Here is a 16,117-nt window from a genome sequence, read left to right as displayed (position 1 = left end):
GTGTGCTAGTAATTACCCAGCATAGAAGGGTATATGTTTACTAGACAGTGGGAGAGTTTTTACCACTTTTCAGGTGATCGTATTATTTCCAGGGATTATCTACTAGATGTTACACTAGGACATTTCACTGAAATAAAGTATCATATCACTTAGTTGCCAAATCATCCAGTACCTCATTAAATGATTTTTGATAAAATTTACTTAGAACAATAGCCAAGTATCATGCAACAGCATCTCCTATCATACAACACATTAATATAAATTTATTGGGTGGAAAATGGGGAAAGGGACAAAAAAGATGGGGTGGTTCCGTATTGATAGCAAAGGGTTCATAAAAGGATAAACTCAGGTCCAAAATCTCTAGTCCACATCAAAGACTTCATGTCCTGATGACGGTGGAAATAGCCCAGCCCTAGTTGCTGGGCTCAGGGAATCAGGGTGATGTAGCTGTTCTAAGTGAAGAAGCTCCTCTGTCAAGGACACCACTTTCTCTTTAGTTCAGAATGACACTTCTTGGGCACAAGTCTAAGATTCTGTTTATTCTCCCATCGATGTAGAGCAGACTGATTGGATATGCCGTTGTGCCTTTTATCTTGGTCCTGTGGAAAGAAAACACACCCCAAACTGTTAGAAACTAACTGCAGAGCTGAGGACCTATTTGGTCTTTATGGATGTCATTTTTTTTCAAGATAGGTGGTTCTAAACTAGACAGCTTGGGAGAGGTAGAACTTTTAAGAAAGAAATTCGGTTCATTGGTTTTCCAAACAGTAGTTTAAAGAAATCTACAGATTAGTGGAGAGTAGCTGGATGAAGAGAGAACTTGTGTAATTAGAAATCTGAGAAGGAACAAATCCAGAATTGCTTAAGACATCCAAATATTCTACCTCTTCCCGCCACCTGTCTTCCCTCTGCAACCGGTTTTTGGTCAGCTCAAGTTGTAGGCCATCGAGTCTGCACTTAAACCAGCGCTGAGCTTCTTCCAGGTTAGCTGATACCTGCACATACAAACGTTCTCATTAAAATTTACAACAAAGGAACACTTAATCTTTTTGTGTATTAGTTCAAGAGACTCTTTCTTTTTACATTGTATAATTTAAAAGCTTTATTTCCCCCCACAATTAGCAAATGGGCTTCATATTAGTTAAACTGGAAGTTTTCTTCCTATAGTTGCCAGTTCAAGAGACTTTACCTAGATATTAAAAGACTCAAATTCTAACTGCATGGTCTTTGCAACCTGTTTGCATAATACATATCCTCCTATAAATGAGAGAATAATTTCTGAATATGGAGTTAAAGAATGAATGCAAACCTGCTGATTTTCATGCATTTGTTAATATTTCCTGGATGTGAACTGAGGTGAGAGGGCTCAGGAGAAAGTTAAGAGTGAAAGTACAAGATGGCATTGAAAATTCATGTGGTAGTTCAAACCACACTTTGAGTTCTGTTCTCTAAGACTAAACACTTCTCCAAAGTCCCTGAACTGTAAAGCCTAGATTTTCCTGCTGTGCTTTATAAAAGTAATAGAATGAATTAGTAAAAACACTGGACCAGCTTAGTGTAAATGGTATCCTTTTTATTTCCTATATCAAAATATTTTATACTTTAGCTCCTAAGCACAAACTTCCAAATGATCTGTTAGACTTGAAAACAGTCCCTCTAATAGTCTGCCTTTGAAGATGATCTAGAATCAGTGTTCATTTACTTGACAAATATTTATTGAGTGCCTATATGTGCCTGGCACTTTTCTACGTATTTGGGATATTTTGATATTTTGAAGGTAGAGCCAGCAGGTTTTTATTTTATATAAAGATTGCTTCAAAATAGCTGTAGAACATATCCTCTAGAATAAAAAGTAAAATGACTGGTTTTCCCCCTTTGATTATTTGTTTCATGGACAGCATTTTCATGTTTTGACTCTGAGGTCTCAGAGACTAGTCTATTTCTCTCTTGCTTGGGAGAAGGCAAGTTCGATGAGAGCAGGGGCTTCGTCTGGCTTATTCACCCTATATCTCCATCACCTAGCACAGCACCAGCCATATAATAGGTCTTTTATAAATTTGTGCTACTATGTACTTGTCCCATATTAACCAGGTCACAGTGTGGGTACAAAATAGTGAGATAAGAAACTAGAGCTCTGCTTGTCATTTAACTTTTAGAAAGCTACAAAGCTAAAGTATTTTCCAGGTCTGTTTGTGCATCCTGACGACAGACACACTCCCATCCACCCCCAAACCAAACCCCACTTTTCTCTTTATCAGAAGTGGAGGGAAAGATGCTTGAAATGACATTCATTGTACGTCATGTCTCCTCTTGAGAATGCAGCCAACATTTATTGAAACTTACTCTAAGTGATCTATCAGAGTAACAGTGGTAGGTAATAACTTCCTGACTATTATGGAACTGGTAACTGATGAGTTACAGAAAGTAAATGTAACTTCCTTAAGGGCCCAGTAAGTGTCATTGTTGGCAAACTCACAAGAGAGGAGTCCATATTTCTTTTATTTAATTAATTAATTATTTTTAACATCTTTATTGGAGTATAATTGCTTTACAATGGTGTGTTAGGTTCTGCTTTATAACAAAGTGAATCCATTATACATATACATATGTCCCCATATCTCTTCCCTCTTGCGTCTCCCTACCTCCCACCCTCCTTATCCCACACCTCTAGGTGGTCACAAAGCACTGAGCTGATCTCCCTGTGCTACGCGGCTGCTTCCCACTAGCTATCTATTTTATGTTTGGTAGTGTATATATGTCCATGACACTCTCTGACTTTGTCCCAGCTTACTGTTCCCCCTCCCTGTATCCTCAAGTCCATTCTATAGTAGGTCTGTGTCTTTATTCCCGTCTTGTCCCTAGGTTCTTCATGACCTTTTTTTTTTTTTTTTAGATTCCATATATATGTGTTAGCATACGGTATTTGTTTTTCTCTTTCTGACTTACTTCACTCTGTATGACAGACTCTAGGTCCATCCACCTCACTACAAATAACTCAATTTCGTTTCTTTTTATGGCTGAATAATATTCCATTGTATATATGTGCCACATCTTCTTTATCCATTCATCTGTTGATGGACACTTAGGTTGCTTCCATGTCCTGGTTATTGTAAATAGAGCTGCAATGAACATTGTGGTACCTGACTCTTTTTGAATTATGGTTTTCTCAGGGTATATGCCCAGTAGTGGGATTGCTGGGTTGTATGGTAGTTCTATTTATAGTTTTTTAAGGAACCTCCATACTGTTCTCTATAGTGGCTGTATTAATTTACATTCCCACCAACAGTGCAAGAGGGTTCCCTTTTCTCCACACCCTCTCCAGCATTTATTGTTTGTAGATTTTTTGATGATGGCCATTCTGACTGGTGTGAGGTGATACCTCATTGTAGTTTTGATTTGCATTTCTCTAATGATTAGTGACGCTAAGCATCTTTTCATGTGTTTGTCGGCCATCTGTATCTTCTTTGGAGAAATGTCTCTGTAGGTCTTCTGCCCATTTTTGGATTGGGTTTTCTGTTTTTTTGATATTGAGCTGCATGAGCCACTTGTAAATTTTGGAAATTAATCCCTTGTCAGTTGCTTCATTTGCAAATATTTTCTCCCATTCTGAGGGTTGTCTTTTCATCTTGTTTATGGTTTCCTTTGTTGTGCAAAAGCTTTTAAGTTTCGTTAGGTCCCATTTGTTTATTTTTGTTTTTATTTCCATTTCTCTAGGAGGTGGGTCAAAAAGGATCTTGCTGTGATTTATGTCATAGAGTGTTCTGCCTATGTTTCCCTCTAAGAGTTTGATGGTGTCTGGCCTTACATTTAGGTCTTTAATCCATTTTGAGTTTATTTTTGTGTATGGTGTTAGGTAGTGTTCTAATTTCATTTTTTTACATGTAGCTCTCCAGTTTTTCCAGCACCACTTATTGAAGAGGCTGTCTTTTATCCATTGTATATTCATTCTTGCCTCCTTTATCAAAAATAAGGGGACCATATGTCCGTGGGTTTATCTCTGGGCTTTCTATCCTGTTCCATTGATCTATATTTCTGTTATTGTGCCAGTACCATACTGTCTTGATAACTGTAGCTTTGTAGTATAGTCTGAAGTCGGGGAGCTTGATTCCTCCAGCTCCGTCTTTCTTTCTCAAGATTGCTTTGGCTATTCGGGGTCTTTTGTGTTTCCATACAAATTGTGAAATTTGTAGGTTGCTTTGGGTAGTATAGTCATATTCACAAATGTTGATTCTTCCAATCCAAGAACATGGTATACCTCTCCATCTGTTGGTATCATCTTTAACTTCTTTCATCAGTGTCTTATAGTTTTCTGCATACAGGTCTTTTGTCTCCTTAGGTAGGTTTATTCCTAGGTATTTTATTCTTTTTGTTGCAATGGTAAATGGGAGTGTTTCCTGAATTTCTCTTTCAGATTTTTCATCATTAGTGTATAGGAATGCAAGAGATTTATGTGCATTAATTTTGTATCCTGCTACTCTACCAAATTCATTGATTAGCTCTAGTAGTTTTCTGGTAGCATCTTTAGGATTCTCTATGTATAGTATCATGTCATCTGCAAACAGTGACAGTTTTACTTCTTCTTTTTCGATTTGCATTCCTTTTATTTCTTTCTCTTCTCTGATTGCTGTGGCTAAAACTTCCAAAACTATGCTGAATAATAGTGGTAAGAGTGGGCAACCTTGTCTTGTTCCTGATCTTAGTGGAAATGGTTTCAGTTTTTCACCATTGAGGACAATGTTGGCAGTGGGATTGTCATATATGGCCTTTATTATGTTGAGGTAAGTTCCCTCTATGCCTACTTTCTGGAGGGTTTTTATCATAAATGGGTGTTGAATTTTGTCAAAAGCTTTTTCTGCACCTACTGAGATTATAATATGGTTCTTATCCTTCAATTTGTTAATGTGGTGTATCACATTGATTGATTTGGGTATACTGAAGAATCCTTGCATTCCTGGAATAAACCCCACTTGATCATGGTGTGTAATCCTTTTAATGTGCTGTTAGATTCTGTTTGCTAGTATTTTGTTGAGGATTTTTGCGTCTATGTTCATCAGAGATATTGGCCTGTAGTTTTTTTTGTGACATCCTTGCCTGGTGTTGGTATCAGGGCGATGGTGGCCTCGTAGAATGAGTTTGGGAGTGTTGCTTGCTCCGCTGTATTTTGGGAGTGTTGCTGGCTCCGCTGTATTTTGAAAGAGTTTGAGAAGGATGGGTGTTGGCTCTTCTCTAAATGTTTGATAGATTTCGCCTGTGAGGCCATCTGGTCCTGGGTTTTTGTTTGTTGGAAGATTTGAAAGCACAGTTTCAATTTCAGTGCTTGTGATTGGTCTGTTTATATTTTCTTTTTCTTCCTGGTTCAGTCTCTAAAGGTTGTACTTTTCTAAGAATTTGTCCATTTCTTCCAGGTTGTCCATTTTATTGGCATTTAGCTGCTTGTAGTAATCTCTCATGATCCTTTGTATTTCTGCAGTGTCAGTTGTTACTCCTCCTTTTACATTTCTAACTCTGTTGATTTGAGTCTTCTCCCTTTTTTTCTTGATGAGTCTGGCTAATGTTTTATCAATTTTGTTTATCTTCTCAAAGAACCAGCTTTTAGTTTTATTGATCTTTGCTATTGTTTCCTTCATTTCTTTTTCATTTATTTCTGATCTTTATGATTTCTTTCCTTCTGCTAACTTTGGGGTTATTTTGTTCTTCCTTCTCTAATTGTTTTAGGTGTAACGTTAAGTTGTTTATTTGAGATGTTTCTTATTTCTTGAGGTAGGATTGTATTGCTATAAACTTCCCTCTTAGAACTGCTTTTGCTGCATCCCATAGGTTTTGGGTCATCATGTTTTCATTGTCATTTGTTTCTAGGTATTTTTTGATTTCCTCTTTGATTTCTTCAGTGATCTCTTGGTTATTTAGCTGTGTATTGTTTAGCCTCCATGTATTTGTATTTCTTACAGATTTTTTCCTGTAATTGATATCTAGTCTCATAGCATTGTGGTCAGAAATGATACTTGATACGATTTCAATTTTCTTAAATTTACTGAGGCTTGATTTGTGACCCAAGATATGATCTATTCTGAGTGTTCCATGAGCACTTGAGAAGAAAGTGTATTCTGTTGTTTTTGGATGGAATGTCCTATAAATATCAGTTAAGTCCATCTTGTTTAATGTATCATTTGAAGCTTGTGTTTCCTTATTTCTTTCCAGTTTGGATGATCTGTCCATTGGTGAAAGTGGGGTGTTAAAGTCCCCTACTATGATTGTGTTACTGTCAATTTCCCCTTTTATGGCTGTTAGCCTTTGCCTTATGTATTGAGGTGCTCCAATGTTGGGTGCATAAATATTTACAATTGTTATACCTTCCTCTTGGATCGATCCCTTGATCATTATATAGTGTCCTTCTTTGTCTCTTGTAATAGTCTTTATTTTAAAGTCTATTTTGTCTGATATGAGAATTGCTACTCCAGCTTTCTTTTGATTTCCATTTGCATGGAATATCTTTTTCCATCCCCTCACTTTCAGTCTGTATGTGTCTCTAGGTCTGAAGTGGGTCTCTTGTAGACAGCATATATACGGGTCTTGTTTTTGTATCCATTCAGCCAGTCTATGTCTTTTGGTGGGAGCATTTAATCCATTTACATTTAAGGTAATTATCAATACATATGTTCCTATTACCATTTTCTTAATTGTTTTGGGTTTGTTTTTGTGGGTCTGTTCCTTCTCTTGTGTTTCCTGCCTAGAGAAGTTCATTTAGCATTTGTTGTAAAGCTGGTTTGGTGGTGCTGAATTCTCTTAGCTTTTGCTTATCTGTAAAGGTTTTAATTTCTCCGTCAAATCTGAATGAGATCCTTACTGGGTAGGGTAATCTTGGTTGTAGGTTTTTCCCTTTCACCACTTTAATTATGTTCTGCCACTCCCTTCTGGCTTGCAGAGTTTCTGCTGAAAAATCAGCTCTTAACCTTATGCGGATTCCCTTCTATGTTATTTGTTGCTTTTCCTTTGCTGCTTTTAATAATTTTTCCTTGTATTTAATTTTTGATAGTTTGATTAATGTGTCTTGGCGTGTTTCTCTTTGGGTTTATCCTGTGTGGTACTCTCTGTGCTTCCTGGACTTGATTGACTATTTCATTTCCTATGTTAGGGAAGTTTTCGACTATAATCTCTTCAAATATTTTCTGAGTCCCTTTCTTTTTCTCTTCTTCTTCTGGGACCCCTATATTTCGAATGTTGGTGTGTTTAATGTTGTCCCAGAGGTCTCTGAGACTGCCGTCAATTCTTTTCATTCTTTTTTCTTTATTCTGCTCCCTGGCAGTTATTTCCACCATCTTATCTTCCAGCTCACTTATCCATTCTTTTGCCTCAGTTATTCCGCTACTCATTCTTTCTAGAGTATTTTTAGTTTCAGTAATTGTTTGTTTGTTTGCTCTTTAATTCTTCTAGATCTTGTTAAATGTTTCTTGTATTTTCTCCATTCTGTTTCCGAGATTTTGGATCATATTTACTATCATTACTCTGAATTCTTTTTCAGGTAGCTTGCCTATTTCATTTTCACTTATTTGGTCTTGTAGGTTTTTCCTTGCTCCTTCATCTGTAACATATTTTTTTGTTGTTGTTGTTTCACTTTTTTTTTTTTTTTGATGGGTGGTGCTGTATTCCTGTCTTACTGGTTGTTTGGCCTGAGACGTCCAGAACTGGAGTTTGCAGGCAGTTGGATAGAGCCAGGTCTTGGTGCTGAGATGAGGACCTCCAGGATGCCTCACTCCCATTAATATTCCCTGGGGTCTGAGGTTCTCTGTTAGTCCAGCGGACTTGGAGCTCCCGCCACAGGAGCTCGGGCCTGACCTCTGGCCTGGGAACCAAGATTTCGCAAGCAAGCTTTGTGGCATGGTTAAAAAAAAAAAAAAAAGGAGCAGAGCAGCACAATATCAAAGAATAAAAAACAAAATAAAATTATTAGAAAGATAAAAAATATATTAGGAAATATAAAACTATAATTGAAACAACTGCAACAAGGTAAAATAAAACCACAACAGAAAAAAGAAAAAAAAAGGGGGGGGGGTACAAACCAAAAGGAGAGAACAATAACAAAGTATAAAGAATAAAAAAAAATTAGAAAAATAAAAGATTAGGAAATATTAAAATATAAGAGAATCAACAACGGTGAGTCAACAAGGTAAAACAGAACCCCAATCTAAGAGGAAAAAAGAAAAAGCCTTGGCTATGGGGGAGTGGGGTTTAGGCAGGGGTGGAACTTAGGCAGGGGCAGGGTTTAAGGTGGGGCAGGACCTAGGCTCAGGACCCCCATAGCAGGAAAAGGCCCTGGGGGTGGGGCCTAGGTGGGGTGATGTTCAAGTGTGGGGCAGGGCCTCTGCTTAGGACCTGGGTGGAAGGAAAGGAGGGCCTCCGGAGTGTGGAGTTCTGGAGTTTGGAGGTAAGGCCCTGAGTGAGGGTGTGTGGGTGGGGTTTAGGCCCAGTGCCTTGGAGGGGGTCTCTGAGCGTAGAGGTGGGGCCCTGGATGGGGGTGTAGGGGCAGGGCTTGGGCTCTGCACAGTAGGAGGGAGGCTCCAAGGATTAGGCCCAGGAGCCCAACAGGGAAAGTGCTGGCCCTGTTTCCTTCCATTCCTCTGTGCCCTCCCCCACTGTCTCCTCCAGGGTCTCCCCTGTTGCTGCTGGACCCCTAACCGTGGGTGGGTCCCGCTGGGTGTAGGAACTCCTCCCCTCCCCCAGCCACCCCTCAGGGATGCCGGTCCCACAGATCCGGCCTTTACCTTTGTTCCCTCTTCCCTCCCTCCCACTCCCTCAGGACCCGCGCAGCTGGAGGGGGCCTTGGTGGGCAGAGGATCAGGCCCGGGATCTCAGCAGGCTCCCAGGGGCCCAAGTGGGCAGGGGAAACCTGGCCCTGCTCCCTTTTGATCCTCTGCCCTCCCAGTGGTCTCCAAATTTCCCCCTTCGGGCATGGGATCCCTTCCTTTCCCCCAGCTGCCCCTCGGGTGCCAGTCCCATCCCACCTCTGCTTCTCCTCCCCCTTCACTCCCCCCAATGCCCCATGTCCTACCTGGTCGCTGGGGGTTCCTCCCATCCCCTTAGGTGTCCATGGTCCCCCACCAGTGCCTGGTAGGTGCCCTAGTTGTGAGGAGACGTGAATTCCGCGTCCTCCTAGTACACCATCTTCACTCTGCCCCCCCATATTCCTTTTAATATACCATTCTGACAGTCATATTATCATGTAATTTAATGGCTACAAAAGGGATAAACTGGCAGCAATGTCACTGTGATACCTTTAGCTTAAGAATCTCTTTTTTGAATTTTATTTATTTATTATACAGCAGGTTCTTATTGGTTATCTATTTTATACATATTAGTGTATATATGTCAATCCCAATTCCAGGGATTTCTGGAATTTCAGGGACTTGGACTACCAAGTTAATATTTGTCAATATCAATCACTACTTTAGCATTCTATGATGTCTCATCAAGACACAGAATCTTAATCTAAAACTATTCTTTATAACAAGAGGCTATACTGAGTAAGGTATTGGTTCTTGCCTTTTGCACTCCTGACAACTGTGTTACTGAAGGATTTTACACTGACTTGTGTTTCAGGGTCATCGTGTCTGAGGAAGCTTGTCTAAGTCTTCATGTCTGTGGGTCTGGCTCACCTGTTCTGATTCCACACTAGCTTCTTTCAGTTTATTCTCTGTTGCCTCTTTACATTTCTTCAGGTGTCTAACAGTTTCTTCCAATTCCTGAAAACGCGATACAAAGATTTTTTACAAACTCCCAATGTACTATATATGGAAGAAAAAGCTTCAATATTGTAATACATGAGCAACCAAATTATGAAAGTATGATGGGGTACTTTCCAACTCCAGGCGCTACCAGAGTATAAGATAAAAACTATTATTTTCAGTTTAACCTACGGTATACATTTGTGTATATGATTACAGATTTTGATTTACAGATTCTCCTGAGAAAAGGTAATTAACACCTCTTTCCAGAACTGGGGAATACTTTTCACAGCAGACAATCTCTGTTGGAAGGCAAGAGCTTGATGGTCTCTTGAAGTCCCTTTTCTGTAATAAAATGTGCTTTTCATTAGGTTGGGAGTAGATTAAAGTCCTGTAACAGCAACAGATGTATCTGAGCTATGGGGAAGAACCAAGGGGTGTAAAGTTCCTGAAAGACTATGAAGTTCAGAAGTCTTGCTTAGTAACTAGTACTTTGCATATGTGAGCTTTAGCCGTTCTTTAAACATGAGTATCATTTTTATTAAGTTGAACACGAAGCCGAGGTGCCATAGTCAAGGCTCCAGGCTTCATGCCTAGATATGAGTCTAAGGACTTGGCTAAGATGAACGACTTGTAAATTTGTCTGCTTCTATAGAGCCTAGAAAAGCTCGGTGCCCTCAAGCTGGGTTTTGCACGTGGCCTTTGCTGGTAATCTTTGAGATCAATCTCAGGAACCCTTTTACCTGGCACCGATGCTCCAGCTCCTGCCTCCTTCTCCACTCTGCCTCAAGTCGCAGCTCTTGCTGTTTATTCCGTGCTGACATATCATATTGGCTCTTGGCCAACAGCTTCATCTCCTTCTGTAGGTTAGTCATTTCAGATACTAATTTCTGGATACTCACTGACTGGTAGGGCACAAAGAGGGAGACAGTTGGTGAACCTGTCCAAGTTTGGGATTTCATGTGAATGGTAAACAGAGTGTGTGGAAATCATCTACCTGTTCATAGTTTTTTTTCTGATATTGATCCTTAATTAGCTCCATCTGCCTCAATTCTGTTTCTATTTGCTGAAAGTAAATGTGGAAATAACATAGAAAGATGATCAGTGGAAAAACTGGCTTGCTCTTTTTGCCTATAGGCTGACAGAAGGAATCCCACATGAGATCCACAGTTACCAGTTCCTGCTGGGCTCTCCTTCCCATCCAGCCCCCTGACCCCAAAAGAGCAAAGTCTTGTACAATCACTGTGGAAGAGACAGCTGGGGAGCCAGAATGTGACACTGGCAGCTAATGAGAAACCAAACAAACACTGATGCAGCAGTATCTCTGCGGGGGAAAAAAAGTCTCCCCCCACCTCCCCCCAGGCAATCTGCCCACTTCCCAGGTGTGGCTGTAATTCCCAGAGAACACATGGTGGTGGTAGTGCTCTGAAACCATCTTCCCCAGACACCACTGCCTGCCTGGATCCTCATCAGATACTAAGGAGGTGAGGGGAGATTTAGGGTTTCTCATACAACCTTCATCCTCTCTATATTCTGAGCATTATTCGCCTTAGCTGACAAGTGGAGCTTAATTTGGGCCTTTTGATTCTTTATTTTCTCCTTGCTGCTGTTCAGTATCTTTTCCAACTCTGTAAGTTTCTGCCGCAGCTCTCGGTTGCTCCGGGATACTTCCACTGATCTGAAGTTGGCTTCATCAAGGGCTTTCTTCAGCTGTGGGATACAAAGGGAAAATTAGAACATTTTAACCTTCCATTCAGTAAGAGAAGCTTATGTTTAGCTGTGTCCCTATATTTTGTTCTCTTTGGACCTTTCTTTTAAAAAGGAGGTTAAGTGATGGGACTTCCCTGGTGGTCCAGTGGCTAAGACTCTGCGCTCCCAATGCAGGGGGCCCGGGTTTGATCCCCGGTCAGGGAACTAGATCCTGTGTGCCACAGCTAAAGATCCTGTGTGCCGCAACTAAGACCTGGCACAGCCAAATAAATAGATATTTTAAAAAGGAGGGTAAGTGAGGCAATAATAACAAGTAGATTTGTGGAGAAACACTCTCAGTGATTTTCATAATTTTTAACACTAAAGAACACAATTTTTCTTAGAACAGATAACGTAAATGTATGTTCATCATTTGCTTTCTAAGAGCATGGCTTTGGAATCAGACAGAAGTTAAAATCTCAGCTTCACCACGCACTAGTCAAGTAACTTCAGATAATTAACTTCCCTAAGCCTCAGGTTCATCATTGGAAAAGTATGTGAATAGCCTACCTTCATAGGATTCATGTAACAGTTAAACAAGATGAGGCAGAGAAGGAATATAGAGCCTGGCACACACTAATTGCTCAGTGATCATTACTATGCTTTAAAGCTTTTTTTTTTTTTAAAAAAAAGCTTAAGCTCGTCTCTTTCTGTCACTTGCGACCTCATGTACAGAGAAGTGAAAATAAATTATATGGCAGTTTATGTAAATACACCTATCAGTTATTGACTATCCTTACATGTATTTTTATAATATTGCTATTTTTCTATTGAGGTATAGTTGATTTACGATATTATATTAGTTTTAGGTGTATGACATAGTGATTAAAAATTTTTATAGATTATACTCCAGTTATTATAAAATACTGGCTATATCCCTGTGCTGTACAATATATCCTTGTAGTTTGTTTACATCGTAGTTTATACTTATTAATATTGCTTTTTGTTTAGAAATTTTAATAAACTTGTCTAGTGGAAAAATAACATAGTGATTACTATTAAAAACAAGACAACAGGCCCACAATGAAGTCACTTATGCTAAGCCTTATGTCACCAAACTGAGACTTAATTAGTTTTGGCTCTCCCAGAAAAGGACTCTTATACCAGTCAATCAGGAATCGCCTGATCAGCATTAGTTGGGTAATCTGCCTGATAGACCCCTGCCATCCCTTAAAGGAAGTAACTCTGCTACTAGTAACTAATCTACTTTTTTGCCTAGTATAACTTCCTTGTTCCTGCTCCCCTCTGCCTATAAAAGTCTTTCGTTTTATACAACTCCTCAGAGCGCCCTTCTATTGTAATCGATTGTATACTGCCTGATTCAAATTGATTTTTGTTCAAATAAACTCTTAATTTTATTATTCCTCAATTTATCTTTTAACATTACTTAAATCATTTTACAGAGTTCCCCCTCCTCCTCATATGCCCTTAAATGAGTACCACTTGATTTTTAGGAAGAAGAGACGGCAGCTGAGAAGGGAGAAGACAGGGGGGTGGTATTCTCTGTGGCTGGTAAGTATTTAACATGTCAAAGAAAAAAGTCAAAATTATTTGTTACCTTTTCTCTTTATACTAGCTCATTCCCTCAGATCCTAACCTCACACTACAGTGTTAGTCTTTTATTATCACCCAACTAAATTTCTGTTAGATATTCCACCATTACCTCAATCACAGCTTTGTCAAAACTGGGTAAGCCCTAAAAACTAACCCTCAAAACCACCCTGGAAAGCAGTTGTGATGATTTCCATTTTGATTGAGGAAACTGAGACTCAGAAGTCAAGTCATCTGCACAGATAGTAAATTTACATGTTGCTAATAAGAGGCAGAGCTGGGAGTCTTCAACAGTGCACCCTGAGCCCACCCCGGCCACTAACTGCTCAAGACATCACACTCGTACTGTTCCTTGGTCTCTCCTGCACAAGTTCACCATCTTTACTGATTGCTGTTAAAAGGATTTAAACTTTTAAGTATTCTGAACAACTCTCTCTGAATAAAGGTACTTTTAATTTCAGTGCCCATTTTTGTTTCCCACAGAAATTATTTTTATAATATTTTTAATATTTATACAGTGCTTTTTCAATTTACAAAGCATCATATAAATAGTTGAATCTGATTTTGTGACTGTGCACTGTAAAGTGCAATTGCTAAATGCGCTAAATTTGGCAAAATACAGACCAGCCACCCCAACCAAGTCTTGGAATTATTTTTAATTACTCCCTCCCCTTTGCTTATGATACACTTAGTGTCTGTCTGATTTTTCTATTAAAATGGATTTTTGATTTGATTGTTCTGTTTTCAACAGAAACACTTTGCTTGGCTCTAATCATCTGAAGCCCAAAGTAACTGCTCTAGTTCCCTTGAGCCTCCATGTTTCCAGTTTCTCTTCATTCTTACCTACTCTCCACTGCTAATCGACTAACCTACCTAAAATTGTGCTCATAGCCTTCTCAGAAACCTACAGTGCTCTACTTTTACCTAATACTTTCCATCCAACATTCTGGTAGTCAAGGCTGTCTACCAGCTGGTCTCATCTAAGCTAACCCCTTTTTCTCAGAAATTTCCTAAAGTCTCTGCTCTGATCAAGAGAGGCAAATCCTTTTTCTTTGCTCACATGTCCTATTTATTCTTGTAACTAAGCTTTATTCATCCTCTTACATAGAGTGTCGCAGCGCTGTCAGCTCTGCCAGTCTCAACCCTGTATAATTTCATCAAGGTTCCCTTCTTCTTCGATCACCCAACCAGCCTAAAACAAACTTTCCCTTACTTTTGAATTCCTTTAAAATTGTACACAGCTTCTAGCTATCCAAGAAACATCTTCTGATGTCTTCCTAGTTGTCTCATGTAAAGAGTGGAGATGACAATTAAATAAGGGGTCATTTAGCACAGACCACATCTTCTGCTGTTTTTACTTGTGCCTCTCAGGAGGAGGTAGGTGCATTATGGATGCTAGTTAAGTGAACTGAGGAGACAGGTGATTTGCTATCTGTCTAGCAGATGGCAGTCTCCTCCTTCCTCTTTCCCACTCAGTTATTATTCTCCAGTGGGAAGGCTGTCATCAAGGCATTCCTTCATTGGGCAGATAACTGTATATCAGAAACTTTGTGTGTGTTAATTTACAAACAAACAGCATAGAGATGTATCTGGCTTGCTGGTGAAAGGGGGATTAGAAGAGCCAAAGAACAACTGTAGCCATTCTTGGAAATCCTGTAGCTGGTTCTCCTCTTCAAAGGCATTCACCTAGAGAGAGACTTTTGTCACTTGCCTCCATACCTCAGTCACTTCCCGTTGTGCTGCTTTCTTTGCAGTTTCTCTCTCAATTTGAAACTGCTTTCTTAGAGCATCTATGCGTTCAGCATGCAATTCTGCTTCTATTTTGGATTCTTCACTCATCCGTTCTCTGTTTTGAAAAAGAGAGATGATAAATCACCTTTAGAAAACATCTTAGGAGGTGTCATTTACAAATGAGAAGCAGATCAGTCACCGGGTAAAAATCACTGATCTGGAACTCATTAACAGAAGAAGAAATAAGCATTTACCTACAGCATTAAAAAACAAAAAGTCATTCAATATAAAGAGATCCACCCAAAAGAGTGAAACACATACTCTTGTTTTAACCAATACTGAGTAGTCTTGAGCCAGCAACATTTTACCAGAATATAAAATTTGTACAGATTACAAATATGAAAAATACCTTCTTTGCTTTAGCTTATACTTGTCTGCTATATCAGTATGTTCACTACATGAAAGGAATAAAGATCCATGTGCACAATGCATTTCCCTTGGGTATAAATTTTCATGGGATGTTATTAATATCTAAATCCTATTTGCCTAGATACAGTTTAACAAAAAACTTTAGTGGCTTGACCTGAATTTGATCGACCTAACTAATCTCAGGACAAAATTGAAAACGATGAATGGTTTAGCAGCTGCTTAAATGGAATTATCCCACTCCTGGAGGGGTTATTCCCATCCATGCTTCTGTTTCTCCTTTTCCAAATCATGCTTTTAAAGGACACATAAGCTTCTGATAGAAAAGGTTTGGCAGAAACATGTAAGTGTCCCTTCCAACTTGGTTTAAACCTTTATGTACAGAAGAAGACCGACACTAAATGAGGGAAGAGCTGAAAAGGAGTGTACCCCAGCCAGCTAATATCTGCTCTGCTCAAATATGCCTGCTTCCTTCACATGGCTCTGCTGGGAGAACTAGCTCAAAGTAGGGAAAAAGGGTTTAACTGGTTTATGTGAATTAGCCAAACTTACTCTCCCAGAGGCTCTTCCCTAATTTCACTGCAACTATACTGCCCTTACCTGCAGGTTTCCAAATTCTTTCGCTCAAGTTCTTTGTTTTCCAATTTCTCTTGAACATGGTCAAGCTTTGTTTGCAGCTGATTATTTGTCTGGAGAGCTTGCTCCAGGCTCATAGCCAGTTTCCTGTTGTCTTCTCTAGCTACATCTAGAGCTTTTTGTAGAGGCTCCATCTGAAAGAGAGAAGAAAGAAGATTATTTTTAATTCCACTGTAACAGATACAAGAAGTCTATAACACTGTATATTCACTCTTTAAACTTTGAAACAATAATTATTTGGAACCAGAACCAAAGACTCCAGATGCCTGGAATATATATGTGAGAATTTATTACAGACAGTCCTT

General features: G+C 39.3%; 1 protein-coding gene across 11 annotated transcripts in view; it reads right to left on the bottom strand.

Moving 5' to 3' along the window:
- Positions 1-220: 220 nt before the first annotated feature.
- The window catches only part of CCDC150 (coiled-coil domain containing 150), a 114,446-nt gene continuing 98,549 nt past the window's right edge, over positions 221-16,117 (bottom strand). For all 11 annotated transcript variants that reach the window (XM_057550641.1, XM_057550639.1, XM_057550644.1 and 8 more), the window contains 8 exons: positions 15,777-15,946; positions 14,739-14,865; positions 11,235-11,429; positions 10,717-10,785; positions 10,463-10,624; positions 9,651-9,737; positions 885-995; positions 221-599 (listed from right to left, as the gene is read on the bottom strand). In XM_057550641.1, the coding sequence (XP_057406624.1) occupies positions 474-599; positions 885-995; positions 9,651-9,737; positions 10,463-10,624; positions 10,717-10,785; positions 11,235-11,429; positions 14,739-14,865; positions 15,777-15,946 (1,047 nt within the window). In that variant the 3' untranslated portion in view covers positions 221-473. The remainder of the gene's footprint in view (positions 600-884; positions 996-9,650; positions 9,738-10,462; positions 10,625-10,716; positions 10,786-11,234; positions 11,430-14,738; positions 14,866-15,776; positions 15,947-16,117) is intronic.

Source organism: Balaenoptera acutorostrata, chromosome 8 (assembly GCF_949987535.1).
Source record: "Balaenoptera acutorostrata chromosome 8, mBalAcu1.1, whole genome shotgun sequence".
NCBI lineage: Eukaryota > Metazoa > Chordata > Mammalia > Artiodactyla > Balaenopteridae > Balaenoptera > Balaenoptera acutorostrata.
This window is presented reverse-complemented; position numbering and strand designations above follow the sequence as displayed.